The sequence below is a fragment of the Daphnia pulicaria genome, chromosome 1, assembly GCF_021234035.1.
Source record: "Daphnia pulicaria isolate SC F1-1A chromosome 1, SC_F0-13Bv2, whole genome shotgun sequence".
Lineage (NCBI taxonomy): Eukaryota > Metazoa > Arthropoda > Branchiopoda > Diplostraca > Daphniidae > Daphnia > Daphnia pulicaria.
In genome coordinates this window covers 27807084-27823723 of record NC_060913.1, presented here as the reverse complement: position 1 = coordinate 27823723, position 16640 = coordinate 27807084, and the positions used below count along the sequence as shown (strand labels likewise).

Below are 16640 nucleotides of genomic sequence, written 5' to 3'. Positions count from 1 at the left end.
AAAAGCAGCGTTCAAACAAGAAATAGACCGAAATCAGTTTTTTCAATTGCTGAAGTTTGTGATTGTATCGTCAATTATCAATTTACTCTGATATTTTTTTCATGAGTGATAAAACATATGCATAAACTCATTCTGCGTGGGATTATCACTTCCTCTCCAACACGATTCATCACTGCTGGCAACATGTATTTGATCAAATTGTCCAATATTCTGTTAAGCAGCTATTCAATTAATGACGTCAATAAATTGTTGGAATAGATCACTATAAATATCGAAAGGGCTTCTGAATACTGAATTCGTCGACGATCGTTCGTTCGAATTCTCATATCGAATTCGGGTCAACAAAATCGTCTCAGCTGAACTCGAAAATGGCCAATATTTTACTGCTAAAGGTATCGTAACTTAATTTAAAATAAAACCTGATAGAGATATTTGATTAACTATGGTATATTTATAGATCGTTGTCGTTTCTCTACTTGTCTTTGCCTTGGAAACTTCAAGGGTTGCGGGTAAATTTTTAGATATTTGGTATTTTTTTAAACTAATTTTCGCGTCTTTCGCTAATAGGAGTTTTAAAGTATGGTGAATGCAATGGGCTTAGTCTCGTAAATACGGCTTCTGGCATTTCCCCAAGTCAATGTGTTCTATTAGGAGGAACATGCTGTGATTTAGGCGGTTATAGTAAGTAAAAATAAATAAGTTGTGAGTAGAATTTTTAAAACAGCATTTTGTTATAAATTTTTATTCCTTTTACTTACCCAGTGGTTAACAACCCGAAAGAAATGGAGGCAACTGACACGTGTCTAACCTGCTACAAATCGAGTGTCAAGGTGGAATGCACTGGAAAGTTAATTCGATCCAGGCCTTATGGCACCGGCAACCGGGTTACGGCTAAAGACTGCATTGCCCAGAAAGGCCGGTGCTGCTCAGGGGTAAATAAACCTTTCAACCCGAACAGTACTCCAGATGAATACTGCTATAGTTGCTATTCCGGTACACCAAAAACAACTAAATGCAGTGGTAAACTTCTGTCATCTATTTTTTTCACACCAAATTTCTGTGTTCAATTTGGAGGACGTTGCTGTGATGGAGACTGGACAGGTATACGTAACAATTTTATGCAGTTGCTGTCTACAGAAATTAACACCTGATGCGAGTATAGAAATCGAATTTACTGGTTATTTTAATTTTGCGTCCAGGCACCAAAAAAGGCTCAGCTTTTTGCACTTCAGCAATTTTTAATTCTGCTCTTCAGAAAAATTGCAATCTTTGTTACAGTGGATCTCCAAAGGTTGTGGCCTAGTCAGGACAAACGAATTTAAAATTAAATAAATGTTTGATTTGACTCGAGTTCTGTAAGACCTTATATACAGCAAATACAATAATGAAGCAATTAATTGGGATCATTTTTATCAAATAAACTCTTTGGTGAAACAGTTGAAATGAATCAGTTTTCTCGTCATGGTCTTCCTCATAACTTCAGCCTACACCAGCAGAAGGGGGTGGTTACCCCAGCAGACCCTAAAGGCAAATAGGGGGAAATGTTGACATCACCAGCGCTAGGTGGCTAATGGAATGAAGTCCTTCATGGCCAAAACACGAAGAAATTTGGGAAATGTTTTCCAAAATTCCAATCGCTAATATCTCGGCTTCTAAGCCGAGTATTAAAAAAATTAATTTGGTTTGAGGAGATGGGCTATCCCATCATTTTAAAACAATTAGATTATTTTATGTGCAATAGTTGACGAGAAAACTGCTGTAAAAAATTAAAAAAAATCAAAGTTTTAGCTATCCGCTCTCAATTTATTTTTTATACCTCCCAAACTACAAAATCTAGGCGATTGCGATTTTACCAATCGACTAAGCAAAAAAAGTTTGCACGAAAAAACATATATTTTTTAATTTTTAGAACTCACAGCGACGATTTCCTTGAAATAAAAAAAAAACCAAAATGGTCTCTTTGTGTGGCGAAGCAAAACGCTTGTAAAAAAAATGAAGATTTCTACTATTCGTTTGATATGCCACAGTCAATTCGTTCTCCTCCTAATATACCGGAATTTCAAAGAAAAAGACGGTGAAGAAATAAAACTGGAAAAGAAAATTAACAGATTTCTAACGGAAAACGTTTTCGTGACTTTCGAGATTGCTTTTTTATAATGCGGTTTTATTTCGTTGATTGTGATTAATCCATTATTTCGCGTTCCGGAAATGATTTTTTTTTATTTATTTTATTTTTTCTATATTAATTTTGATAATGTTATTGATATGCCTTTCAAAAAATACATGTTGTTTAAAAACAACTTCGTTTGATACTCGTGAAGTGGATGAATAATGTTTGAAGCATTTAGAAATAGCTTGCACTACGTCTCAAGATTTAAATACCATACCGTGAGCTTCTTTTGAGAGCAGCGATCTATCACCTCGAGAAAACGGCTGTATTATAATGTGGTTCAAACCATATTGTACATACATGTTACACGCTGATATTGCACACATTATTCGGGCTATGAATAATAAGACTTAGTTCGATAGGAAATAGTGCTAAATTTCTGAACCACTGGCCCACTAATAATTAAGTTGGTTCACACTGATACTGAATAATAATAATAATAATAATATATTCAATTTATATAGCGCTCTTTACATAAAATGATCAAAGGCGCTTGGAAGACATGGTTAATACATATCAACTTGGCTGGTTGTACAGACGAAACAAGTGGGTCTTTAATTCAGCACAGAAAGTATTTAGATCAAGAGAGAGCTTAAGGAAAAGAGGTTATGGGTTCCAAACTGAGGGAGCAGCAGACATAAAGCTTCTACGACCATACCGATTACATTTTATCTTTGGGACACACAAGTCATTAGAGTGTGAGCTACGCAGAGCTCAGGCAGGGACGTACCTCGTGACCAAATCACGAAGGTAACTGGGGGCACATCCATTGATACATCGGTAGACAAGGACAGCAAGCTTATATTGGATACGGGCGCGGACAGGAAGCCAGTACAGCGATTTCAATAGAGCTGTGGACGATGCGAATCAGTTGGCACCAGTAACAAGTCTTGCGGCTGCATTCTGAACCCTTTGTAGCCTATCAAGGAGATGCTCGGGGAGACCATAGTACAAGGAATTTGCGTAATCGAGATGTGGAGAAACAAGCGCACACACAAGACTATTTCAAGTTGGTAAGATCCAGAAACTTTCTTATCCGACTGATGCGACGGATCTGGTAGAAAGCTTTTTTGCAAACACTGCGAATCTGGGCTTCAAGAGAAAGATGCGAATCGATTACCACCCCCAGGTTCTTAACACATGGAAAAGGAATTATGACATTAGCTCCGATGGCCAGCGAAAGTGTAGCTGGTGGGTGTTTAGTTCCGTCAGCAGAGACGGCGTCCAACTTGCCAACATTGTTTTGCAATTTGTTTTGTTGCATCCAAGATCCAGCGCCTGCAACACAGTCAGCCATTCGTTGAAAGGCGGTACCCTGCAAAGATCCATCGTCCTTGGTGCTGAATCTAGTATAGGCCTGGGTGTCGTCAACAAAGAAGTGAAACGAGACACCATAGTGGTTCATAACACCAAAGAGCGGAGTGGTATAGAGGATGAAAAGTACTGGGCCGAGCACGGATCCTTGCGGAACGCCATACATAAGAGGAGTTGGTTCAGAAGTAACATCATTAATCCGCACTGACTGTCGACGGCCTGATAGATACGAGCGGAGCCAACTAAGTGCCTTGCCAGTCAATCCAAAATTGGACTCCAGGCGAGAGAGAAGGATCGAATGATCTACAGTATCAAATGTCGCACTAAGATCAAGGAGGGCAATTACAGCACAGTCACCACTGTTTACATACAATAATAGGTCATTAACCTTGTCGATCACAAGATCGAGAAGGTGGGAGATCTCCGTAAGAAATGTCGGAATACAGCTCCTTAGAGGCCGGTAGACGACAAAGAGACGGATTGAGACGGAGTTGACGACGAGAGATAGAGACAGCCACTCAAATGTAGTAGCAGAGATGGTTAGGTCCAATCGGGGAGGGTCAACCCGAATCGTGTTCCGATAAAGGATCGCAACAACACCGCCTTTGCTGCCACAGCGAGGAAAGGGCACCGCAGAATAGCCATCCGAATATACATGTTAGTTATTTTTGGTGTACGAAAATTTGTTGATAGTTTCCGTAATCTGCTTAATTAAAGCCTAGAAAGATCGTTTTTAAAGGCTAAGTAAATGTTTCTTTAAAAAAAAGCACAACAATTTCTCTTAAATATTTCGTATTACAGGTATTGGCAGCAGTAGCAATATGTTTGCTGTACTCTGGAACGTTCACAAGCTTATTACATCAGCCCTCTCTCCCTCTCCCTCCCACCCAATCTCAACTATGAAAAAACTCACAAAGCAGTGACAAGGCCGAATCCAACCAGGTGGCTGTACCATCTCCTCTTTCACCATGCCAGTAATTTTTTGCCTGATGGCCTAATGATATTTGATCGATCCCCGAGTTACATAATTCTTGTATTCTTTCGTTTACCTGTTTTTCTATACTTTCTTCATAACATTTCAAAGTTTAACTATTGGGTGATTCAATTCTTTTTATTTTAACTTAAAATTCATTTTACTTAATATGTCATTAATTTTTAAGAAAAATGTTTTTTGTTTCCTTTTGACCACATAGACTAGATGCTGTCCCAAGGAAATAGATATATCCCGTGCACCCCTTTGTTTGTTTCTCTTATTTCTTCCCTTGGGGCAGGAAATAAAAATGAAGTCTACCAATTCTATTTAGGCGAAGTAAAAAGATTTTTATAGTGCTGGGCAAAGTCTAAACAAAAGGAACTGACGAATATACTTTTATTTTTTTTATCCGAGCCCAGACCAAGAGTTAGAAGACTATGATCATCCTATAGTGCTATTCGGGGTCTGTTTTCCATTTAGCCGTTTTATCTGGTAACTCAGCGTGGAGAAGCAGATGCGGCATGTGCTTACAAAGGGTATGTTGTAGGAATAAAGAAGTAATCACTACCTGTCAACCGTGCTTACTCCTTTAGTACTCCTTACTCCTTCGTGCTATGTGTGTATACATGCCGCATCTGCTTCGCCATGCTGCGTCACCAGATCATACGAAAAAAACAAAAAAAACCCGAAGTGCCCTATATCTGCGTTAAGTGACAACACGAAAAAGCACGGCATTATTCCCAATATACATTGTCGAATTTGCAAAAAGGGGAGAAATGTTGTTTTCGCGAGCGCTAGGTGACTTTTAGGATGAACGAAGAAATTTTGAGGAATTTTTTCCAAAATTTCAACCGTTTATATCGCAGCTTCTAAGCCGAGTATTAAAAAACTATGCAAATTTTTTGAAGAACTTGGCTAACCCGTATTTTCAAAATAATTAGATTATTTTAGGTGCCGAGTTGTTGACGAGTTGACGAGAAAACTGCTGCACAAAAACCGGAAAAAGTCGAAATGGGTTTGCTGAATTTTTTTTATTGTCACAACTATTTCTGCTGAGACTTAAAGTTAAAAAAAGGGGTGGGGCGTAGAGTCAAAAGAGGGCATATAAAAAAGGGCCAAAAAAGGGCCAGTGTAGACCATTTTTGGTGGGTATCTGTATGTAAAAGATTTAAGTGGACTAAAATCTTTTTTTATTACGACATTTAAAAAAAACATGGTGTAAAAAACAGGGTTCTGTGGTAGTCTGATCGTATAGCCAACGTTGGAATAACGTTCTACAAATAGCCAAAAACATTTCCACAGTGCAAATACTGCGTCTAGCAGGTGTTCGATGAATGACGTCAATGAACGTCTCTAATATTTGAATAGACTGCAATAAAATCGGCAGATTATTCCGTTGGATTTCTGTATCAACTTCTGACCAATAAATAAAAATATAAAATAGTCTCAATTAACAAAACAATCACAGTTTTTGAAACGCCTTATTAAAAATGAAAGTTAAAAACACTTTTCTTGGCATCTCTTCGAGGTAGAAAAATATGTAATTATAAAAGCCCAAATTGTTCGACTTTTTCACGACTTTGTATAGTAATGGAGGATGAGGATAAGGAGAAAAAACGCTTCTGAAGCCCCTGCAGAAATATTTTACCCATGCGTAACAAGCTTAAAACAACTGTAAAAACAAAAATGTCATGCCACCTATAAAACATAAGTCCCCTTACTATTTTCTTTCTCCAACCTGGCAACATACGGGACCCGAGTATAATTTTCTCAATCTGGCAACTTTTGAGAAAAGGGTTGCACATGGAGTCATTTTTTTTCATTGTGTTGTCTCTCCTTCATTTCTTCTTCCGTGGTATTGTGTAAGTGAAAACGACAAGCCGATGGTGTTGCCTTTTTCAAAACTGATGTTTTTTTATACATTCATAACAAAAAAATTCTGTTATAATTGAATTAATCTTAAATAGATTTTGCAATGTCGCCTACGTGTTTAAATGTTTACACTTTGTATTCGCTTTTGGTAACTTTACTTTATTAATAGTTGTTTATTTTACAGGTGTAATTTTGTCATGATAACTAGGTTAGCTGCTCTAGCCACCTTGAATATTTTGATGAAATTATGTATTAACTGTAAGGAAAAAATTATGCTAGATGCCCGACAACATCTGACGTGAAATCGCCGATGTACCCCATTATTGAAATGATATTTCTGAGAATAATAACAAGTAACGGTGTTCTTATATTGGAATTTTTCGTTCAAACGTAGCGTTCGAACAATAAATAGACAATAAAAGGTAGTTTTTGCAATAGCAGAAGTTTGTGGTTATACCGTCAATTCCAATTTACACTGATCTTTTTTTCACAAATTATACAAAATTTTCATTGTGCGTGGGAGTGTCACTTCGTATCCGTTACGATTCATCACTGCACTTCTGCTCAGCAATATTTTCAAAGGTATTTTTCATGTTTAGAAGTTCAAGTTTACTGTTGTGGTTTACTTGTTTGTGCAGTGTCGTCCTCAACTGAATTGAATGAAAAATTAAAAAAAAAGCTAAAACATTGCTGGAGACCTTTCCACACTAAAAATATTTAAGCGAACTAAAACCTTTTTTTATTATAACAATAAATAAATACATTGTGTTAACATAAATACATTGTCCTGCTTGCGTGGGTGTCTAAATCGTCCGGTTATAGGGGAGACTGGAGTAAGCCAGGACGGTTTTCGTTTTCCCCCTATATTTCCCAATTAAATCACCCTATTTTACTTTTTTTACATTTTTATGTATTTAACATGTAAAGGTACCCCCATATTTTTTATTTAATTTTAGAGTAAACCGTTTACCCGTAGGAGACGGCTAAAGTTTTCAAAAATTTGTGGGAGGTGCTTATTTTGAGGGGTAAGTGAGGACACTAGGGTGGGGTGGTTGTTTTCTTTATTAGCCTTAAAACTTTTTGAAATTAAAAAAAAATGAAATCGTATTTCCCTTTTTCGGTTCTATATGTCTGTAAAAAAAATTATAAAGTATCTTGAAAATTGAGATTTACATTTTATGGATAAAATAGCTTAGCAACGCCCGATTTGAGGGCGGAGCTCCCTGCCTATCTTAACTGCAGTAAAACTTGCTCTCTTGTTCCAAATTCCCGATAACCTCTTTTTTTTAAATGTCCATATTTCCTTAAATTATGGGTCTAAAATTCAAATTTTGTTTAAACGATAAAAAATGAACAAAGTTTCTTTCCATGTAAATATAGTATGCATTTTTTGCATTTTTCCCGTAATATCTTTTATGGCGACCAAAAAAATTTTACATCGAAAAGCCGTTGTTTTAATTTTTCAATATCTCCTACAGTTATTGACAAAAACACACCAAACTTCAACCCCGAATAGATAACATGTTTTTACATGTTACACTAAAAAATATTTTAAATTAGTTAATAATTTCTATTTTTCCCCTCACTTTCCCTCTTGAACCTGTGTCCCGGCATACTCCAGCCTCCCTTACATACGCCAACGTTGAAATGATGTTCTAAAAATCACCAATAACGTTTCCAAAGCCCAAATACTGCCAAGCAGCTGTTCGATAAATGACGTCAATGAACGTCTATCAATATTTGAAAAGACGGAAATTAAATGGACTGATAATTCCATGGCATTTTTGTATCAAATTCTGTGCGATAAAAAAAGGCTCGATTCACTAAATAATTCACAGATTTTGAAACGATACAATATCAGAAAATAGAAATGCTACAAAGTGACATGAGTGACATGAGATTTCCTAACAACATCAACAAATAACGGTGTTCAATAACTGGATATTTTGTTCAAAAGCAGCGTTCGAACAAGAAATAGACCGAAATAAGTTTTTGCAATTGCTGAAGTTTGTGATTGTATTATCAATTCTCAATTTAGTCTGATATTTTTTCATGAGTGATAAAACATATGCAGTAAAACTCGTTCTGCGTGGGATTATCACTTCCTTTCCGACACGATTCATCACTGCTGGCAACATTTATTTGATCACATTGTCCAATATTCTGTTAAGCAGCTGTTCAATTAATGACGTCAATAAGTTGTTTGAATAGATCACTATAAATATCGAAAGGGCTTCTGAACATTGAATTCGTCTCCCATGTTCTCATATCGAATTCGAGTCAACAAAATCGTCTCAGCTGAACTTGAAAATGGCCAGTATTTTACTGCTAAAGGTATCGTAACTAAAGTTAAAATAAAACTTGGTAGAGATATTTGATTAACTATGGTATAATAACAGATCGTTGTTTCTCTACTTTTATTTGCCTTGGAAACTTCGAGTGTGGCGGGTAAATTTTCAAATATTTTATATTTTGTTGTAACTAATTATCACGTCTTTCGCTATCAGGAGTTCCACAGTTTGGTGAATGCACAGGGCTCAGACTCGAAAAAACGGCTTCTGGCATTGCCCCAAGGCAATGTGTTCGATTGGGTGGAACATGCTGCGATTTGGGCAGTTTTAGTAAGTTAAATATATAAGCAGTGAATATAATTATTAAAACAACATTATGTTATACTAAGTATTTCTTTACTTACCCAGTAACTAACAACCCAAAAGAAATGAAGGCAACTGAAAAGTGTCTAACCTGCTACAAATCGAGTGTCAATGTGAAATGCACTGGTACGTTAATTCGATCTAAGCCTTTGAAGTGGGGCACCGATGCCAACACATGGGTTACGGCTAAAACCTGCATTGCCCAGAAGGGCCAGTGCTGCACAGGTTATAATAAACCCTTCAACCCGAACAGTACTCCAAATGAATTTTCCTGCAATAATTGCTATTCTGGTACACTGACAAGCACTGGGTGCAGTGGTAAACTTCTGTCCTCTATTGATTTCACACCAAAAGTCTGTGTTCAGTTGGGAGGGCATTGCTGTGATGGAGACTGGCAAGGTACGCGTAACAATTATATGCAGTTGGTGTGTGCAGAGATTAACACCTGATGCGAGTATAGAGTTCTAATTTACTGATCTTTTTTAATTTTGCGTCCAGGCACCACAGTGGGTTCAGCTTATTGCACTTCGGCAATTTTTAATTCTGCTCTTCAGAAAAATTGCAATCTCTGTTACAGTGGATCTCCAAAGGTTGTTGCCTAGAAGTAAAAACAAATTTAAAATTAAATTAATGTTTAATTTGAACGAATTCTGTAAGACTTTATATACAGCAAATAAAATGTTGAAGCAATGAATTTTGAATTTTTTCGAACTCCAACTTACCATTTTTATCAAAAGAACCCTTTGGTAAAACAGTTGAAATTAATCTTGTGCATAGGTCAAAATATCAACTGAATTCGTGAATCATGAAGGTTTTCTAAAATTTATTTTCACTGGATTTTATAAAAATGATTCGATGTGTCACATTCAGGCCAGTCATTCAGGCCCACCTTTTTTACATGCCATTCAGACCCAATTTGTGAGACATTCAAGCCCAAGTTTTTTATTTAAATTATTGAATGACGATTAAATTTGATTTGGTTTGTTTAATAAATGACTCGCAAGAAATTACGGTTTTTAGTGCTTAACAAAAGGTGTAACTTTAACCTACTTTTTTATACAGGTCCATTTAAAGAAGCAATCCAGATGGATATTTTCGTGCCAATGTATTGAAGGACACCTCCAGACGCTATGCCCGTCATTTCATCTTCGCCACCGATCAGCAGCTACATCTTTTACCCAAAGCCAAAATATGGTTTTCGGCATCCACAAGTTTATCCGTCATGGAAATCTCGATAAACAATTAAGATAGTTTGTACAAGGACTTTAAGCTTTGAGCTCAAGAATGGTAGTCAAACAACGTAACCACCAACCCATATATAATTTTTTTTTAGTTTCCTTAAGCCACAGTGCTGATGTCCGGGAAAAGGAAGAAAGACTATGTTGCAGTTTTTACTTCTATTCTTGAACTTCTGACTCCTTCGGGTGATCCAAGAGTGAAAGAGTTGATGATGGATTTCGAGGCTGCTATGTGGCAGTTATATTTTTTTAAATGTGAAAATTTTAAATCCTTTAATAACTCTTCCTTTCACCATTTTCAGACATACAAGCCTTATTGTCCATTAACTAACAACTTAGTCCATCTATATATTCTTTGTTGTTTTACTACAAGCCACTTTTCACCTCACATTTTTTTAAACAAACTTAGATGACATTGTACAACGACAAACTTGTTATCAACTAACGATAACACCAAAACTCAAAAATTGTCGTTTAATTAGCGTTGCTTGTATACAGCGGTGGTAGAACTTTACCCACAAACAGCTCATCTCATTACTGTTGTAAGTTGGTGGTTTTCAATTGCTTAACTATTGTTCAAATGAGATTAATTTGCTCACATTCAGAAAAACTTACCTTTTCCTGACGAACAGAACGGGAGGTTCAACTAGGGTTTTTGTGATAACGTAAAGCGCGTGACTTAGTCTAGCAAACCACCGACAACTGTTAACTAAATGGCTCGATGTCAGATTTTCACTTTCCCGACTGTCGCCTTGACTGGCCCCACGGGCGCAGCCGAATCTCAACCAAACGACGCCGTCGCCGGTGACGGAGATTTCATGGGTTCCATCATTGGGGTAGACATATCTTCCACCCGAGGAAAGGGCAATGATTTTTGTAACCGGAATAGAACTCGCCAAGATGAGCAGAGAGTCGGGTACCGGTCCCTAAGCAATCTAACAGTTTCTTCCGTTTACACCAACATCGGCTGCAACAACAGCAGAAATGTTGTGGATTGGGGCGCCAATGGATTAATTTGTTATGGAGCGGGAAAAAGCCTTGTTATCTTCGATGCCAAACAAGTATTAACGTTTTCTCGCCAATGATTTAGGTAACGCGGACTAATGTTTCCCTTTCTTTGGTAGGTAGCAATTGCCAGTCACGCACGGCAGACGAGTTCTTCTCTGGTGATATGTTTCCAATCGTCCACAATCTGATCGGGCCATGTATAAGCAGCCTACTCTTCTATGTTTTGGTACACTGCCACATCCGGGTAGTTTTATCCTTATGGTAAAAGATAATATGGTTCCCTTAGGGGAAAATTCTGTGATTGCTTTTGAAATTTTATTTGCCTCTTTTTTTATTTTCCATCTTCACTATCCCCTTACATTAAGCCATATCTATTTAACTTCTTTGAACAGCGAGTAATTATGCTTACCCCCCTTACTGCGAGCATTTGGGATTTTGTTGCCCGCTTAGAATCGATATGTAATTTATGATTGGTCATAATTTGTTTTCTTATCTGTTTTCCATCGTTTTATTACTAGTTTGGATATTAAATCTTGCATTTAAACAAAACTGATTGTTCATAATTTGTTTTGTAATGTTGTTTGCCATTTTATTTTTACTTTCATCCAGTCTTGCTTGAATTATGGAATGATTCTGACAATTAATACTTGGTTTAAATTTAGCGGAAGTATTTTTTTACAACGGTAAGGCCGGCAAACTGCTGATGGTCAGGCCGGCTGGCAGCAGACCCGGCCAGGCTGCCCATACCATTTAAGTAGCACTCTCTTCTTGTAGACAATTATATTATATATCTACTTGGACTTGATAGTAGCGCGAGCTTCGAAGTAAGTAGAGCTTCTCTACTTATTAGTTGTGGTCTCCATTTCGCTTCTTATAAGAAGTGCTAAGTATTGCCCTTTGGAATGAGTATGTACAGTATTGTCCAAAATAATCTGAACACCATGGTCTCTTTCTTTATTTTTTAAAAATATTTCGAAATTTTTTTCTTAATTCTAAAAAATGAACTTTGTAAAACAATTAATTCTTCACATAATATGAAGGCTTGAATGTTTAAAACAAAAGATATACATTAAACTGGGCTTTTGAAAAAGAGGTGCGTTCGGATTTTTTTGGACGATACTGTATGGTTACATTATATCATTTGATATTTTAATATTATATCATATGAGAACATTTTGAAAGCGTTTGTGACTGTATTTTTAATGAATTTACATTATTTCACGTGATTAGGGGAGGGGGCTGGTACTTGACGTGATGCATGACCTTCTGGAAGGAATTCTTCCACTGGTTATTCAAAGAATGATCTGCATTTCAAAAAAGAATGCTTTTCTTTGATCGGGTCAACAATAAAATCAAGAATTTCAAGTACGGATATATCCTGTACGGATGTATACATTGAATTGGTTGATAAACCTTGTTCTATTGAATAAAAGCAACTCATTAAAGGAAATATCAAACAGACTACCGCCCAAATATGGTTGCCTGCAGTTAACTCATTACGATAACCAGCTTTATTGACGAATCCGATCAGGTTTAGCACTGCTTCATTGTCCTTCTAAGAATATGTCGTCTCGTTTTTCTCGATTCTAAATCTAAATTCCAAGTTTTTTTGCTGGAAGATTCGATTTAAAAATTTCTTGTCAAGTACAAAGGATAACTTTTTTCAGCGTCTTACAAGAAATATTATAAATTAAACAATTACCCTGAAATGTAGTATCACTTCTAAAATGCACCATTTAGTTCATTATCCTAGATTTATTGAGTTATTGGGTCATCTAAAACCGTTTTGGTAAATGCCTTTTGAAGCCAAGTCAAGCTTTTGTTAGTCTTTGCAAAGTAAAATTAAAAATTTTATCAACCCTCAATTTGCTCTTGAAATTAGACAACAGCAGTGGAAGTGTAAGCAATTCAAAGCTTCGAGAAAAGATTTCTTGAATTTCCTATTTTGGCACCGCCCTACAAAGTCAGATTGCTCTCTAGTTTTCATTGTGCGACAAATTGGTTCAATATTTGATGTAGATTCCCTGATTTAAGTTTCTATACGTAAGTACAGGTAGATATCTATTAGCTCCATAAGGTTTTAGATAAATGATTGCTTCATTTTGATGGGGTGAAATGGGACGCGGGTCAATTGGGACCATGGAAGGAGGGATGAAGGAGAAACGACACCTTGTTAATGAAACGATTACCTGCATAACCCCCTTCTAAAAAAATTGCCAGGTTGAGGAAATTGTACTTCATGACCAGGGTTGCCAGTAGAGGGGAAAAAACAGTCAGGGTAATTCCATTTTCAAGTCGTTTGTCATGAAAGTTTTTCTGTTTTGACAGTTGTCTGCTGCTTGTTTCATTATATCAATAGGGCGTGTCAGGTTGTCAGCGTGTCAAACAAAATAAGTCACGTTGAGCAGACGACACGACACGACTGTCGTCATGGAAGCAGAATTTTTCAATTCGTCACTACAAGGCAGTGTTTTCAAAACAACGGCACCCTTGGCTATCTAATACTGACTGATCTTTTAGTAGGGGGTCACGAGTGGGTCCAATTCCTTCTGCATGGGCTTATGGATCATTGCCCCTCTTCTTATCCTCCATGAATGGGACAGCGGGAGGAAAAATATATATATCATTTTTAAATTATCAAAAGACTACCTCAATCAAAAGGGTATTGATGTTCTATTTAATAAAAAATTAAAAAAAAAATGTATTAAGAAAATTTAAAAAACGGCTTTTTCTTCGTTAAAAATGTTGCCCCTATTTAGTGTTTCCAACTAAAATTATCTAAAAATTCTACACTTTGCAATTAAAACTTTGGTTTTCTGAGCATTCTTTAAATCAATCAAGGATTTTTTTAAACGGTATTTTGGGTGGATTGGGACAGCAGTGGGTGAAGGGAGGTGGATTTTCGGCCTTAACTATTTCTTGGGACCTTCATCAATTGCTAATCCATTTAAGTAACAGATAGCCGAATCCAACCCCCCCTTGATTTTTCCCCTATCGCATACACGCAGTTTTTTTTCCAATAAGCAATTTTTGGTAGACTTATTCAAATGAAAACTTTTCTAACATTTAGAATTCATTAATGTGGATATTTCATTTTTTATTATTTTTCCGGTTTTTTAATAGATTTAACAGTGTTTCACATCACCAACCTAGTGTCCCAATTTACCCAATATCATAGGTGAAATACTGAAATTACTTCCCATGAATTAAAAATTCTAAAAAAAAAATTGCCAACCCTAATGGCTACGTGCAAAAATAATCGCTGCTTCCGACGAAAATTGTATTTTTGGAAACGCTGAGGAAAATACCCTTTTCCCTATGAATCTCTCGCGCGTTCCTAAACTTTAGGTAGGAACTGTATCATTTATTTTAAAAGCATATTACTGAAGTTCGCATAAATACGGGAAACTTTTTATTTTATCTCCCGTATGAACTGCGCGCTTCAGAATTGAAAAATGGTTTGAACTACGCGCGTAGAAACTGATATCTCAACTCTCAAGCGACCAAAAGTAAAAGTAAACTGGCATCATCTAGGCTCTAGCGGCTCCGCCACACCTAATTCGCACTCCTCATGTTTGACATAACTTTTGAATGTTTCGATATGTTTTAATTGATTTCAATATGTATTAATTTTAATTAGTATACTATTTCAAGTAAAAAAAAATAAGAATAACTTAAAGGAAAAACGAAGCGTAAGAGGGGGTGGTTTGTTCCAACTGGTTTATAGATTTATCCAGATTTATCTGTAACTATAACTAATTATTTCTTATTTCATATTGCTAATGCTAATAATAAATTTTTCTGTAACTTAAGCCACAGACTAAGAGGGTAAAGACTACGAACGGCTATAAACCCCTTGAAGCTATGCTCGTCCTATGCCGTATGGTGGCGCGTCGATCATCCTACCAAAGCCATTATTTTCCCCCTCTCCGGTCTCCCTACTGATATGAGTCTTCACACACCGTAAGTTTGTAAGTAAACCATTAATATTTCCATAGTGATGTTTTGTGTAAATATAGCTTAGATATCCCCCATGTTGTGTGAATTTTTTAAAATTTCTATGTGATATCTAGATACAATCTATAAATTCCTTTATTAAACCCCCTTTTTGCCTTTTTTAAGGCCCAGGAAACAGCGTTTCACGATTTTCTGAAATGGGCTTGAAAATTGTAAGGAAACAGCGTTTCACGATTTTCTGAAATGGGCTTGAAAATCGTGAAACGCTGTTTCCTGGGCCTGAAAACGATACAGATGGTACTTGATACATAAAGAATAGGGTTGTAGCATGAAAAATAAATCATTTGTATTTTGAACACTCTTTATACAACTTTTCACGTCACATATTTTCCTATGAGGGTTTTTACCTCGAACAAAATTATTTCCTTAGATATTTTAGTTAAAAGTTGCATTAAGCTCCTCCCACCCAAATTTGGCTGTTCAGACATCTTTGGTGGGAGGAGCTTATTGAGGGCCGCAGACAAAGAAAAAAGCTATAGAGGGCTCTTCGGGGTTGCCTTTTCTTTTGTGAATACTTGGCAACGCAGCAGCCGATGCCACAAAGCGAGCCAGAGGGAGGATACGCGAAGTCCCTTCCCCCCGGAAGGGATTTTGCCACCCTAGCTGACGCACTTCTCATTGGCTGTAGCTTTCTCACTGTGACATTGGCTGCTGCGTTGCCAATTCTCTTGTAAAAGAAAAGGCAACCCCAAAGAGCCCTATAGATGTTATTCCAACCAAAAAAGGAGCAGACAAGCCCAAAGTGGTACTCAGTTTACGCCAATGCGCATTTTTGTTTTGCTTGAAGGAAGGTCTCTGGCATGTCGCTTCCATTTTTGCAGATGTATTTCCTTGTATACTGCTGCCAGAGACCATTCATCAAGTAGCGTTTTTAGCTAATAATTTTGAATCAACTTTGGGTTGAAAAACATTCAAATCCTATAAAGTTAAAAGATAATAGTTGTTGGGAACGAAAGGCATCCCCAACGGCCGACGACGAGATCCGGCCGGACGACCCGGATTCCAGCTCACCTACGAGAATTCGATCTTCGGGGCCCCCGATAGGTGGCCCCTTGTTACCCGCCTGACTGTGTAAATTCTTTGTGCCCCTTCCCCCCCTGGTGTCAATGTAATGTTCCAGAGGGGGTCGGGCCCCGGCTGTCTTAATCTATTCGTACAACGAGTCAGGCTCAATACAATCAGTCTTGCAAATCTAAAATCAGTGTCATCTTTAATCATTTCAACTATTCGGTAAGGTAAAAAGTCTGACACACTACTTTCCTGCCGAACATGGTCCTTCGTAACCTCATTTTTTTGAACCAAAATTTCTGTGTAACTGATTGTAACGAGAACACTTCTCAGCAAAGCGTTCGGGTCTCTTTGGCAACAAAAGACCCACTGACACTCCAATCTAA

At 37.0% G+C, this 16640-nt stretch overlaps 2 protein-coding genes across 2 annotated transcripts; both read left to right on the top strand.

Annotated features, from left to right (window-relative positions):
- Positions 1-307: 307 nt before the first annotated feature.
- Positions 308-1397, top strand: LOC124323433. Its single transcript, XM_046784358.1, has 5 exons — positions 308-392; positions 458-509; positions 568-681; positions 763-1101; positions 1200-1397. The coding sequence occupies exons 1-5, from the start codon at positions 369-371 to the stop codon at positions 1301-1303; spliced, it is 633 nt and encodes a 210-aa protein (XP_046640314.1). The 5' UTR covers positions 308-368; the 3' UTR covers positions 1304-1397.
- Positions 1398-8557: 7160 nt separating this feature from the next.
- On the top strand, positions 8558-9673 carry LOC124321157. Its single transcript, XM_046784068.1, has 5 exons — positions 8558-8663; positions 8729-8777; positions 8837-8950; positions 9029-9382; positions 9482-9673. The coding sequence occupies exons 1-5, from the start codon at positions 8640-8642 to the stop codon at positions 9583-9585; spliced, it is 645 nt and encodes a 214-aa protein (XP_046640024.1). The 5' UTR covers positions 8558-8639; the 3' UTR covers positions 9586-9673.
- The last annotated feature ends 6967 nt before the right edge of the window (positions 9674-16640 follow it).